The following is a 15,032-nucleotide window of genomic DNA, read 5'->3' as shown; positions in this document are numbered from 1 at the left end:
CCTGTCTAAACAAACGCAATGTTAACATATTTTTTGCTCCGTTGAATCATATCCCAGCATTCGTTGCTGAAGACAATATGTATCTGGGTCACGTATACAAGCTTACATGGAAAATTCCGACAACGGCCGAAAACGAATCTAGGGATAAGTCACTGAATAATACCAGACAATTTCTATTAAATAACGTAAAATACAAAAGCGCAACGCTTTAAGATGTTGTAAGGTTGATAATTCATTTAATTGAAACACATGTTTTTCATGTTTTCTTTTTATAATTGAATATACAATTTATAATAGAGTCGTTATACAAGCATTACAAAATTCATCAATAAAAGCCCATAATTATCAACAATGCGATATGTTATGTCGTGAAATCATTCGGTCCTGTAACATTAATCAACTTTCGAAATGATTGAAGTTTACGCCTTGTACTAAACCTTCATGACATTGGAAGGCGGTTAAGCCATACTTCAGCTGCCATACTTCATTTTTGGATTGACATTATGGCAGGTAAGTTGAGTGACTTTGTGGTATGGCTGCTACTATCCCAGATTGAGTAACCTGCTTCCTTGTTGCATGTTCAAACCATGAGCCCGCTTCAGCTTCATCTTCAAGTGCATGCTGCGTTGCACCGTTCGCCTTAAACCGCGTGTAGATCTTGTTGGTAAAAACGTGTTCAGATCTGCAGCCTTGGTTTTTGGCAGTGCATTAATCGTGCTGTATAAAATTCGCAGTCTATATTCATCTTGACACAAGACTGATGATAGTTCTGAAGTAGCATCAGCCTTGACATCTAACATAGCGCGTAAAGCATTGTCCCTTTACAATTCCATAAAGGTTTTGTGCTAGAGTCACTTCCATGTTTTTAATTAATTCCTACTAACACCACTAGAGACACCACTAAATACATTTCCTATATAATCTATAGTCAATTGACCAATTTGCATAACACTGATTTCTTTTGCTTTACGATACCCAACGCCATGTATATGGAGAACGCTCCACCTGTTTACTAAACATAAATAGCGTTACAAAAAAGGAACGTTTCTCATAAGACAAATAAAAATTGTTGATTGTTACCACTGTGTTTTCGGTAAAATAACCAATATCCTTTGTACTTGGACAAATGCGGTGAAACACTAAAAGGTTCAGGTAGATCCAGCGTGTAAAGCCTGTTTTTGAAATCAGAAACAATTCAGCTTCAAAACTAATATATATACGGAAGGTAGCCATTGATCTGAGATGATATAACTATGCTTTGATTCAATGTGTTAATTAAACGAAATAAGGCATGTTACAATGAGTAGGCACTTCGGAATTGGTGTAATTTGCACTCCATACCGCTGTCAAACAGACGCGCGATACCAATGACATCGAGAAGTGAAAAGGTAAGCGTCAAATGACACTGAACCCTTATATTGCCATTCGACACTGCGTCGCTGGTATCACAATGATTTTCGTTTGGGCTTTATCATAAATACACATATTAAAGCGTAGCTGTTGACGTGTTTTTGATGGAAGCGTTCATCATGGCAAGCATTTTGTTCGCAGTAAGATAAAAAAAAGATGTCATGCTATGAAAGTTGAAACGAAGAAACTTGTTCATTGAAAGATTCCAAATACGCAAATTATGAGTTCCGAAGCGGGATGTTTACTTCGTTTTCATGATGTTTCCTGTATGAAAACATCTGGAATGATGTCTGTTATATAAGCGATTTTATATTTTCCCCATTTTTTTTCAAAATTGCATTGTGTGTTTATCGAATAACTTCGCAATATAAGGCTGACGCTTTACTAAAATAACAGTTTGGCCTGATGATAATATGTTTTGTAGATTAATTATATACAGCATTTGAAATAATTTAGCTCACATGCGACTAATGGTAAGCTATCATAAGCATTCATTGCACGCCGCACGTCATGCGACATGTTTTGTTTTGTTATGTTTTACCTTAAACAACTTCTTATCTTAAACCACACAAGCTTAGGTGGTCCTCTATTATACCTCTTTTACGCGAGTCCATGCAGAACGCTGATCGCCATGGCAAACGAAAGAAAATTGATATCTTATTTTTCTAACGTCGCGAATGGTTTCCTTACATGGCTAAAACCGTGGAATCTTTGAAAATCTGCTCTGAAACGGACAAGTGTCCAAATAGTTTCAACTAAATGTCTAGCCATGTTTATAAGCTAAACAAACTGCCTCCAAGTGGCGGAACTGGTTTTCCACAAAGCATTATTGTGATCTTTTCAAGTATAGGCATGTTTTAATGTAGCTCTATATTACTTATTTGGGTGGTATTCCTTTACTTTCAATGAATCAAAATAGACCAATGCAAAACTATAGCTTTCTTGTCAACTGAAGGTGAAATGGAAGTTTAAAATAGTATCTTCCATTTTTTTAAGCTACAACAAATTTGAACAATATGTACAGTTACGCAAATTAATATCAACATCGTCCTTTAGCATGCAATTTTGAACAACTCTGTTATTTTTGAAGCTGCAGCATAGAAAATCTTTGACCTGCTTATTATTTGTATATCTATAACAATGGACAATGGAAATTAGGCCTTGTGTACAGTTTAACAAACATTTCTATTTTTTGCGGCTACAAAATTGACAATTGGATGATCTGAACAGTTTGCAATTTCCTTTTCCGGACCTTTGTATTTTTTAAATACTTTCTCAAACCCTCGTTACAACCGCTGCACTACTGGGAGGGAGATAGGGATCCAGAACATTAGCATGGCAAATCGTTTTCAATGTGTTTATGATCTACCTTTACTACAGTCAATAAAGATTCAACAATTTTAGCATTTTTAAACAGCTGCTAGGAAGCTTATAAAAATACAAGTTACTGCTAATGTGCAAGCTTTTTTAATAGAATTAGCTCAAAGGGCTATTTTCTTATTATGGTCATGATTCTCACGACTTGTTGACTTCGATGATGTAGAAGATAGCCTTAACCCCACTGGGATATGTTTAATTGTTTCTTCTGAAATTGTTATTCAAAGTCGTTTTTTACTAAATACTGGCAAAAACAACAATTTCGGACATATATTTGGTCACGAATAGCCATCAGTATAGAAAAGAACACTGGTTCGGACGGATTCTACATTATGTTTATTTTGCCATTTCCTAGACGAAATGAAAACAAGAGGGCGGAAACGCTACTTATGTTGAAAAGAACACGAACAAATAAGATTCGCTTGTCGCTGATATGAATTAATGTACGCAAATAAATGCATGAGGTACAACCAACTTTTTATTTTTATAAATATCAAATTTCAATCAAAATAAGTGTCTTAATACAGTTGCAAGTGAATATAAAGTAATTAAGGTAAAAAAGTTGTTTCAGACCTTTTTTAACAGCAGGATTAGTATTTATTATAAATGAACACGAATATTGTTTTCTTAAAATATGCTTTAATTACCCTAGAAGTTTGGTTCTTACTTACTCCAAACCATGCATGTTCTCGATGGATACGAGTTTACACACCGAACTCGACGTTATACAGGGCGTCACGACACGTGTTTCCATATGTGTTTACATGCCGAACTCAACGCAATAAAGGGCATCAGAATACGTGTTTATACGCCAACCTCGACTTTATACAGGGCCTTTCAAGCCTTTCAAAATCGTTTATACTGTATCTAGAAAGGATTTGATTCCAACATATATTTCACTTTGTCATAAGAACAGCCATAACATATCAAACTATGATTAGTTTTATACTAGCAGTCGTCGTTCACCAGTTATAATATGTCGAGGCATAAAAAACTACACAGACAAGATGTGTTTGTTTTTTTCATTTCTGGAATAAAATATAATACAAATGAATTACAGATAGGTACATTTTACCATGAAATGACATCACAGTCTGTGTTATAACCAATTTTTACATATTTCAAGTTGTTGCTTCGTACAGAAGGACCAGTGCTAAAGCAATACTGGCTGCCGATTTGTGTTGGAAATTGTCCCTTGTTCTCGTTGCGCTCGTGTTTGTTATGCACAAGGCGGCGGTACACGCCCGTCAACAAAGTCATGAAAGTTCGTTTGCACCTCCTCTTCCGGGGGAAGCAGAGTCTTTTGTGTAAATTACATTAAACTGTTTATAAACACTTTCTGATTTGATCAATAAACCCTTGCTAAAAATACAAATTATTTCTCACTTGTTAATTTATATTTAACACAATAAATACTTCAATATCCAATACTGATATTTGGTAACACACACAACATGTGTTTTGCACTAACCACTTGTCGCGTGATAGTAGGTGATCTCATCGTTGACGCGCTCGAGGACGAAGCGTTTACAGATCATAATGCACTCCGCGCCATTTGAAACCACGCTAAATTTCTCTGCCTGCTGAGGAAATACTGTTTTCGTCAGGCCCTGGGGATGAAGATAATGTTAATACAATCATGTCACTACTCACTGTTAATTGACTAATCCAGATTTAATTTCAAAACGTTTTCCGTCAATGTAAAGCAAGACATAAATCATCTGGATAGCGAATTTAGCAGTTACCATCAGACGTACCCCATATGTACTAAGGGGTATTTATCGACCAAATTGACCTCAAAGGCCATCACGAAGAACCACGTGGTCCAACTTATGTTAGAATGTTAAACGGTAATTATATAGCAGGGGAAGCTTAACTGTTTTATCATTGAAAGGAATAAAAATATCAACTTAAAGGAACACTTTTAAAATCCGTTTGATCAAAACGGATCAAACCTTTTGTGGTATTAATACCCTGTTCAATTTACAATAAAATATGCATTAACTGTTATTATTGGGAACATAAATGTATTGAAACAAGTTTATCGATGAAAATTTATGAAATGTTTGCATTGGAACACGATTAAATGATATACTTAAAGAAATCTTGAAGAACTGTTTCACCACAAGCCTTCGTAGGAACCACGCCATCACGTCCACGTAATCGTCGATCAAACCTACGTGTGAGGGATCCCCACTTGTAGACTGGCAGCAAAGGGTGATTCAATAAAGTGGGTACTTAGAAAATAAATATAAATACCAATAAATCTTCGAAAGAAAGCTTATTCGAAACAGAAAATTTGTTCATTTCGGGGTAAGGTAGTATTTAATTTTCGAATACGAGCTTACACTGGAATCAACAAATATTCCCTATAAATTTGATTCTATTATATGCTGCAAGGGAGGTAATACAATATTTACTAAATGATGATTGTTCGTTAGTAATATTCACAGTAAAGACTTAATCGTAATTGCATGGCATGCAGTATTTTATCATAAGGGCCGGGTCAAAACATCACCTGCGTCACCTGGTCAAACAAATAGATAATCGTGTGAACACGCTAGAGGGCGCTTTCTCTAATAATTTTCTGATAAAAACTCGTATATAAAGGAGGTACATCGCAGCTTTTGGTCAGTTCTCGATCGGTATTCCATCCCTGGATTAAAATTTACTTGGACAAACAGGTATTTCTCTATCTTGTTTTATTGCTTTATTAAATAATATTTCCTTAAGTCTGTTCAGTGTTTGTATGATAGCAAATACAATTGTTTAATATAGACATGATATATGTTCGTACATTTGCCATTCATTCATCTAATTGCTGTAGGACTACAGACATCGGTCAGGAACCATTCCAAAGAGTTCAATATTGTTTAGAACAGTTTTCTGCGACCATTATTACATCAATTCTTTACGCCATTAAAATAGCATTTGCAAGTGTTTATGTACAGGACAAAAGAGAAGTAGTAGCAAAAAAAGACGAAAGTTAATAAGTATATGCATAATACTAACGCGCCACAAAGAAAAAAAAACAATCTTAACGTTTATAAAATGGAATAAAAACATGTTCGTCGCTTAGAAACAATGAAAGTAAATAAACTCATTTCTGAGAATTCCTACTCTCTTTTGTTGAAAAATTGGATGTCTTTGAACATATTAATTTTTTGTAGAATTTACTGTTAAACGAGGATTCAAATGCATCACCTTTTTAAGTGAGATCCAGCATGTCAGTACCGTTCTGAACCACAATGTTCCAAATAAAACCATTTATAAATTATGTCTCAAGGATTTATAGTATAATTCATTTCTATGATAAGATTAGAAATCCACGAAGGCTTGTACCATACACTGAACAAAAGTTCTATTTGAAACCTTACCAGAAAACTTATTATTTTGCAAAATAACTTGAAAACTCAGAAGATTTAACCATAAGGCAAGATTAATAAAAATATTTTATAATAGACTGTACAATGAAGGGAATTGCCAAAGTCAATCATCAAGGATATATCTTTTCAATTGTAAAACTCTGAACAAAGTAACTTTTAAATTAAGTCATAAAATGGCTGGACTTTGCACTGAGAATTTACTTTTAGGTTGTTATATTCACTGCCCTATATTATTTACACTTTGGCGGCTGCGTCGTCGTCGGCAGCGGCGTCGTACAGACTTCACACATTTGACCATGACTCAAAAAACGCAAAATCATATGCATTCACATACATTTAATAAATACGTATGACGCAAACACAAGTCTAAGACTAAGTAGAGAAAGGAATAGAAATCCTATTATAAAGCCTTCATCATTTATTTTCCAATTGCGTCCAATGACAAACTGAGAAGAACGGACAATCATTGGCATTCTTTTGTGATGCTATTTTTGCGTCCATTTGGTTTTTCTATTTTATTTTGATTTTTCAGGTCGACTATAGTATATATACATATATAGTTTTGTCAAAACAAATGAATTCCTTATATATAGGAAGCACGCGTAACACGTTCGCTTCTTGGAATGCAACATGAAATACATTTTCCCATGGTTTGAAATCATCGTGGGTATACTTTTAAGAAACGTTAAATTTGCCCTTTGTATCAGGTAGTTCTGGTAAAGGAAGTTTTGTTTTGTATATTTATATAACTTAAAATGAAACATTGCTTTTCTACCAATTATATTGAAACTTTACGAGTATTGAAAGCAGGAAATATTAAAATGTTAAGAAATGTTTAAAAACACATCAACCCGATACATGAACACATCACTGTATGTCGAATATAGATTCAACAACCAAATCGCTTGTGAACTGACGTACATGTATGCTTCTGTGGAAAAAACATACCAGGAAAATGTTTTGTTGAATAATTTATTCCATTATATGTATCTATTTTTGTATATACATTTTGTTTATATGTACTTTCTACTCCATTCTTAATAATATTACTTCTTTTAAGGGCCTTCCACAATGCAAAAGTTGGTGGGGAAGCTTAAAAAAAGTTTTAAAAGTTTCAAATTTATTTTAACAGATTTGGGTAGAAAAATCATTTGCATATTTATTGAAAAGTCTGTCGGCAATAAAACTATATTTTGTTTCACCGTACCCTAGCCTACCTAATCAACAATGTCATATGAGTTCTTCAGGTATCTTTTCAAATAAGAATGATATATAATAAAATAATGAAAATTAGTGGAATAAAGTCATTATCTGGTTACAAAAAAGCAACTATATTTCTTAAAATATCTGCAATCACCACACAGCCTCAATACATTGCTAATTGGGTAGTACTGACTATGTTGACAGAAAATCGTATTCATTTGGTATAAAATCTCTTCCGGAAAAATGCAAATGCTTTTTTCTTAGAAAACGGATAAAAATCCTTCGTAAAATTTGCTCAACTCCTAATAAAAGCTACACATGTTGCAATGGACATATGAAGTATGCTTACTATATATTGAACCACAAAACTAAATAAAAATAATAATAATAAAGATGTTTTGGACGTTCAAACGACTTTAGCATTGGAAGGCCCTTAAAAGCCAAATACATGAATAACTACTCAAATGATGGAACAGTTAAATATAAATTTGCAATATTAATGTCACAGATTACATGTCGTAACATTTATCCATAAACAAGAACTAAATTTGGAACATTTTAAATATAAGATCCAACTACAGGGTTAATTGGACGAAAATTCAACTGAGCTGTACTTATTACTTCTTATGTTATGATTAAACGTTTTATATTTTTATATACATCACATTCGTATGTGTGTATGACGAACTTATGAATGTAATTTGTGTGAATACAGTTTTAATACTATATTTTCATTCAAAATGATATATACCTTATGATATATATAAAAAGATTGGATTATATTTTCGTTTTCTATCCTAGACACCATCAACATACCACAATGAGGACGGCTGTATTGTTTCTGGCTTTGATGCCATTTGTGTTCTCGGCTCATGTTGTGCAGGACAGATTCATTGAATCTCTACTCGGCGGATACGATAGTAAGCCCATGCCATTTTGTAATTTTGTTAAGCGCCCGTGTGCTTTTAGATTTATGCTCTGTGAGCAACATCAAACAAAGTACTCTTTGTAGAGCTTTTTGACGACGAACGTATGTACAGTTTTTAAAATCTGCAATGTACATGTGATTAAGACAATTTACCACTCCTGGATTATAACCAGTAGTATCGTCAACGAAGCACCGGATGGGGATCGAACCAAAGAACCTCTGATTTTGAGTCCGATACGCAAACCACTTGGCCATCGCCACCAATAATAAGTTATCAGTCAATTGACCCTGGTAGAGTATTTTGCAATTCGACACTGTGCCACTGATATAACCATGAGTGTTCATTTTCTCCTTCTTGGGTTTTATCATCAATTGACCAATAAAAGCGTTGCAGTTAACAAAAATAACGTAGTGGGAGCAATCACCATGGCAAGCATTTTTTCGCAATGAGTTAATAAGAAACTTTTTGGTATGCATTAAAGGTGACATCAAATATTTAGATCACATGCGACTAATGATAAGCCATTGTGATTACATATTGTCCGTCTTAAGTCATCCTTTTTTGTTTTGCTTCTTATCTTAAACAACTCAAACTTTACTTTGGTGGTCCTCTATCAGACCCCTTCGTTTCAAATGGGTCCATGGGTCAATTTTCGTTTTTCTAGCTTTTTCGTTAAAGCCTAAATATCTGTAAGAATAAACAATAAGGCTCTAAATTATTTAGCGGCATATTCTTTTGGTTTCCTTATGCAATGCTCCTCTAAGCGGTAGTCGTTTGTTCAAAAATATGGCCGTTAGATGTCAGGGATAGTTTCCTTATATGGCTTTAATAATGGAATCTTTAAAATTCTGCTCCGGAATGTATTGCCTAGTTTCCAAGTACGTTCATAGAAATGTTAATCACGTGACCATCTAGATGCCAATCTCATTCTAGCCATGTTTATTAGCTAAACAAATCGCCGCCTAGGGGCGGAACTGGTTTTTCTTAAGTCATTATAATAAAAATTAGATTAGTATCTTAAATTATTGGCAGTTAAAAGAAACAGTTCCACAAAATTTATATTGGGTGGTCTACCTTATATTTGCATTCAACTAAAATAGGTTCATGCAAAACTATTACTTTCATGGCAACTGAAAGGGAAAAAGTTAAAAATTGTCTGCTTTAAATTCATTAAAGCTACCAACAAATTGAACAATGTTTACAGTTTTGCAAACAAAATTCAACAATGTCATTGGATGACATTCTGACCTACTTTGTTATTTTTGATGCTGCAGCAATGCATTCGGAACTCTTCAGGCATTTTTATCGAAAACAATCCCTGATGTAAATGGACGGTCTACAATGTCAGAAATCGGAACTCTTTAACTACACTCCAAGTAGATCGCGCAATAATTTCAATTTAGCAGTTAAACTTGATGACTTAACTCATGGAAATCTTGAAGATGCACTCTTACTCCCATATAAGATTTGCCATAATTAATTATACAATTTTTTTTATTATACAAAAAAAGAGAGTGAATAAATGTCAAAAACAATGGCCTTTATGAAGGATACCGAGTTTAATTTGAAAGGAAGGTGCAAAAAACACGGTATTTCTATCTTAAGAGACGATAGTAGATCACAGTAAGCACGCACCAATCATGTAATATTTTTGCGTTTTCAGGTATTAAATACACGGTTACAGTATTGTAAAAAATCAGTAATTAATATTTTCCATTAATGCATTATTTAGTAAGAAGTTAAAGGTTAATCATTCAAAGTTTATGTTTCTTATACATGTGTATGTATTGACTTTGAATAAGAGTGTCACTGATGTACAGTTGCAACCGCCATCTGTCTTTCATTTGATATTAATGACTGACCGTTTGGCTTGCTATGGCTTAAACATATTTATTGCAAAATAGTTTCACATCATTTCAATCGACATAACATACATGCAATGCATGTACAAAAACAACATAAGATAACTTTTTATGTTTTTGTTTTTCTGAGCATCAGTGTTTCAGCGGCGATGATAAATATCTTTTCCGCTCGGTTTTGTTTAAAGCAGTAGTCGATTTTCCCATGTCCAGAAAGTACGTTTACTGACTCTCTTCTTATTGTTCGTATTGTTTTAAATTTTTGATCGCACGGGCTCCTTTCACTATTAGTTCAATAACTTAACAGTTTTGAGGTGAAATACATGTGAGTGGTTACAATAATAAGAAGTCGAGCGCATCACTATCGCGGAAATCAATAATAATTCAGAAAATTGTCTAAAGAGCAAACCTTTTACCTGTGAGATCCCGTCAAACATATTCCAAAACAACATTTCAACATTAAGCCGAGTCTCATACAAGTCTCATACAAATACAACAGTCACAGCATTTTCATATTCATAATAAGAGACCACATAGCAAAAACACGTCTAACTCGCCATTGTAAATTAACTGGCCTGCTTTGTATTTGTATTGTTACATCAATGGCACTCATGCCTTGTGTTTAGTTTTTGCAAAAAAGGCTACACAATTATCATCTCTGAGATCCAGTCAAACATATTCCAAAACAACATTTCACCATTAAGCCGAGTCTCATACAAGTCTCATACAAATACAGCACTCACAGCATTCTTATATTAACAATAAAAGACCACCGACCAAAAGCACGTCCAACCCGTCGTTGTCAATTTACTGGCCTTTGTATTTTTTGTATTAACTTTGAAGCTACAAATTGACAATTGAACCATGAGAACAATTTTCAAATGCATTCTCTGGAATCTATGTTCGCCGGATAGGTCTCAGCCGATTGCAATGGTAAATAAAGTTTATAACCCCAACCCCCCTCCAACCCGATTCGATCACAATAAAAATGGGTACAAAAATGATAAACTTGTCATTTCCCAGTGCCACTGCTCCGGTCGCCCGATCTAACTTGTGTTTATCATATATTATATGAATGATATATTATATGAATGTGCTTTGATGTCATCTTTAATATGCAATTAAATTAAGTTGAAATGAAGCAATTAAAATTTTATTTTAATAATAAGTTTGCTGTTTTAAGACCGGAAACATAATACAAGACAAGTTCAATGGCGGGTGTAAATTTAAGTGAAAATAAAATTCGGCTCAAAATTGTTTGGTTTAATGATATTTGGTATTTCGAATGTTTATTGTCTCAAACTTTTTTCCCGAAGACTCCGACGTTTTGAGAAAGGATAAAGTAGAATAAATACCGATGATTGAATAACAATCAACAAAAAGTGTACCCAACGTACGTCTCCATATATCATTTGACTTTAGTATAGGAGTCAAAGAAAACTACCATGGCATTCAAGGTTGAAAAACAATCTTACAATACCAGGACCATATGGACACGGAATAACGTAATTGTAAAAATACCACTGCTTTTATTACCGTCCTTATTTTTATGCATCCCATTGCCTGTATGTAATAGTTAGAAAATATGAGGTAAATATTAATAATTAACAATAGGGGTGGGAGGCGAGCGAAGCAAGCGATTTCGAATTTACTTAACATGTTCTAAATGTCTTAGATTTTAAAATGTTTCAGCAGACGGGAAATCCAATTGTGTAATCATCTCTGTTAATAGTTATAACTTCCAATTACAATGACTTATTAAAACAGATAGTGTCGGTTATTATCTCATTACAGTTCCCTAATATTTCAGTCATAGATTTGGCTAAGCAGCTTCTTGCTCAGTTCGGTACAGACGAAACCGAGGCGCAATGTGAGCACAATTTTTGCCCTGAACTCGTCAACAAAATTGACGGACACAACCAACTCATCACAGGCCTGGTGTGTGCTGCTGTTTGCAAAGAGTGAGTTCAGTCACTGTATTATTCAACGCTCTATTAGAGAATTTCTGAATGATAAGGAAGGGTTTTAGATTTGAACATGTTTTAAATGGAAACGGAGAACACCTTAAAACCTAGGTCATACATAATTTGTAAGTGTTGTTATTCTCTACGTCGTATGAGGAACTTGGCCGAACATCTGTACGAAATAGATATATTATCCAGGGTCTTCGTCCGCGTAGTCCACATGTAAACGTGAATGTTACACATTGAAACTGAATGGCAATACACATATATTAACACTAATTGATGAACTGTCTTTAATGCTTTCATATCAAAGATATAATTACATAAAAGACGGCTTTTATTAGAAAAAGACCAGGACCATATGGGAACAGAAATAACGTAATTGTAAAAATATTACTGCATTTATTTCCGTCCTTAATTTGACACATCCAATTGCCTGTTTGTAATAGTTATAACATATTAGATAAATACTAATAGTAGGTATCGGATTAAGTTTCGTTTTACATTGAGCTAGTTAAATGCGCAAATATACATAAGCAACACTTTGCAAAAGAAATAAGAATTTCGTCTGTCTAATTCGAATGCTTTATACATTGTTATTCATGTTTAAAAAAGGGTAATGTTTGTGCATGAAATATAATAAATACTACTCGCTGAAATACATCTCTGAAATACATTTGGATCTTACGACGACAGCAAATATCCTCTATATATTACAACGTCAAGGCCATCTCAGTCCCGCGAACTAATGAACGAAAAAGGGGACATTCTACTAGTTCAGTTGATTTGCTGTATAATGAGTTATGATTATTTTTATATATTATTTTACCTTTTGTAGGGCTCAAGTTCTTGCACATAACTTCGTTACAACCGCTGCACCACTTGGAGGGAAATAGAGATCCAGAATACCAGCACGGCAAATCGATTTCAATGTGATTATGATCTACCTTAGTCAATAAAGTTTCAACAATTGAAGCATTTTTCATACAGCTGCTGCGAGGTGGCTTTCAGTACATAATGCAACTGAAGCTGGTTTATGACCAAAACTAAGACGTTATGACTTCAGTTGAATGCGTGTTACAGACACATGTTTCCATTACGTATACCACTTGCTAAAATGGAAACTGGAAAATTCAGCAATTTCCTGATTTTGGCATTCCCCATTTATACCAAACCATAAAGCTACTGTAACACCGTTTTAATGTACTTTTTAACGTATAGTTAAACTATTCATTTACATGTCTAAACAATCACATTCGGCGGTAAAGGTAATCTATTTACTTATCTATCCTTTATACAGTAGTTTTTGCGTGACGAGGATTTGTTTGATTTGTTCTTGCATTTTGCTAGATGTTCTCTTTCATGAGAAAAATGTACAGAATATATGTCCAAACCTCGGAACACAATTACATCTTAAGACAACGACTCTATTCTTTTTTGACAAGCATTGGAAATCAAGGATCTATTTCCATAGTTCAAAATACTTGTCAAACCATGATCGACGTTACAGACTTTTAAAACTCAAAAGCGCCTAATTAAAATTGGCATAGTGAACATAAAAAAAATAACCGTTTCGGAAGTGTGTATGTGTGTTTGTGTGTCTGTATGGGTGTGTCACAGACGAAGTGTAATGCAGGTTTATGCAAATTAAAGTTGTATATAGAAAGGATTTGATTCCCACATATTTTTCACTTTGTCATAAGAACACCCATTGTATATCAACCTATTATTAGTTTAAACTAGCGGTCAACGTTAACCTTTCATAATATGTCGAGGCATAAAAAACTACAAAGACAAGATGTTTTCATTTCTGTAATAACATATAATGGATATGAAATACCAAAATAGGCGCATTTTACCGTTAAACGGAATGAAAGTCTGTGTTTAAATTATTATTTATAAATTTCTAATCCATGCTTCGTACAGTAGGCCCTGTGCGAAAGCAATACTGGCTGCCAATCTGTGTCGGAAATTGGCTTTTTCGCTCGTTGCGCTCGTGTTTGTTATGCACAAGGTGGCGGTACACGCGCGCACGGTGTGCCTTTCAGTCAACAAAGTCCTGAAAGTTCGCTTGCAGCTCCGCTTCCGGGGGGGGGGGGGGGGGGGGGGGCAGCGTCTCCTGTGCAATTTAATGATTTTGCAGTTAAGAAATGATGTGATATTTACACTATGTAAATTCTGTTTAATAAATTTCAGATGGACTTTGTTTACAATACTAAAGTTTCTTTACGGTTGTAATTTAATATTGAACACAATACATTCTTCGATATCCATAATAAATCATATCAGTCAATGATGCTATTTGGTTACACACAAGTGTTTCGCACTAACCACTTATCTCAGATGGTACATGGTCTGCTCGTTGGCGTTCTCCAGGAAGAAGCGTCTAGAGATCATGATGCACTCCGCGCCATTCGAAACCACGCTGAAGCTCTCCGCCTGCTCAGGAAACACGGTTTTCGTTAGGCCCTGGGGACGAAGTTAGTGTAAATATAATCATGTCACTACTCACTGATATATGATTATTGTGGAATTAATTTTAACACTTTTCCCTGGACATAATTGAACTAGGTAGATAAAGTATTATTTTGCCCACGAATTGATATGCAAAATAAACTGCAACAACAACAAAAAAATGCTGGGTGCGTCCCATTGCATTGCAAATGGCAGTTTCACTCCACGTGTGCAATTTTAAATAATGGGATACCGTGTCACACCTTAATATACCGGATACCGGGCCATTTGGAGCGATACTTTAAACCGATAGTGTTTAGCACAATGGAAAGAAGATTATCCAAGATGTCAGACCCTTCGACATCCAACGTTAAGCGAATACATCTCAAAATAATATAATATTTTGAACCATTTATACTTTTGAGAAAAATGTTTGTTTCAAAATAAAAT

At 34.4% G+C, this 15,032-nt stretch overlaps 1 protein-coding gene across 1 annotated transcript; it reads left to right on the top strand.

Annotated features, from left to right (window-relative positions):
• The first annotated feature begins 8,186 nt into the window (after positions 1–8,186).
• Positions 8,187–13,024, top strand: LOC128203489 (uncharacterized). The gene is made up of 3 exons (XM_052904925.1): positions 8,187–8,296; positions 11,975–12,125; positions 12,967–13,024. Exons 1-3 carry the CDS (start codon positions 8,197–8,199, stop codon positions 13,022–13,024), a joined length of 309 nt encoding a protein of 102 aa, XP_052760885.1. The 5' UTR covers positions 8,187–8,196.
• Positions 13,025–15,032: the final 2,008 nt, after the last annotated feature.

Source organism: Mya arenaria, chromosome 2, assembly GCF_026914265.1.
Source record: "Mya arenaria isolate MELC-2E11 chromosome 2, ASM2691426v1".
In the NCBI taxonomy this organism is placed as follows: domain Eukaryota; kingdom Metazoa; phylum Mollusca; class Bivalvia; order Myida; family Myidae; genus Mya; species Mya arenaria.
Note: the sequence above shows the minus strand (reverse complement) of the source record. Positions and strands in the feature narration are given on the sequence as shown.

What these genes read in the sequence shown, in the direction of transcription:
- LOC128203489 (XM_052904925.1), top strand. Translation starts at nt 8,197, where the DNA reads ATGAGGACGGCTGTATTGTTTCTGGCTTTGATGCCATTTGTGTTCTCG. An exon ending in TCTACTCGGCGGATACGATA is followed by an intron (nt 8,297 to 11,974) that starts GTAAGCCCATGC and finishes CTAATATTTCAG; the next exon opens with TCATAGATTTGGCTAAGCAG. An exon ending in TGTGCTGCTGTTTGCAAAGA is followed by an intron (nt 12,126 to 12,966) that starts GTGAGTTCAGTC and finishes TACCTTTTGTAG; the next exon opens with GGCTCAAGTTCTTGCACATA.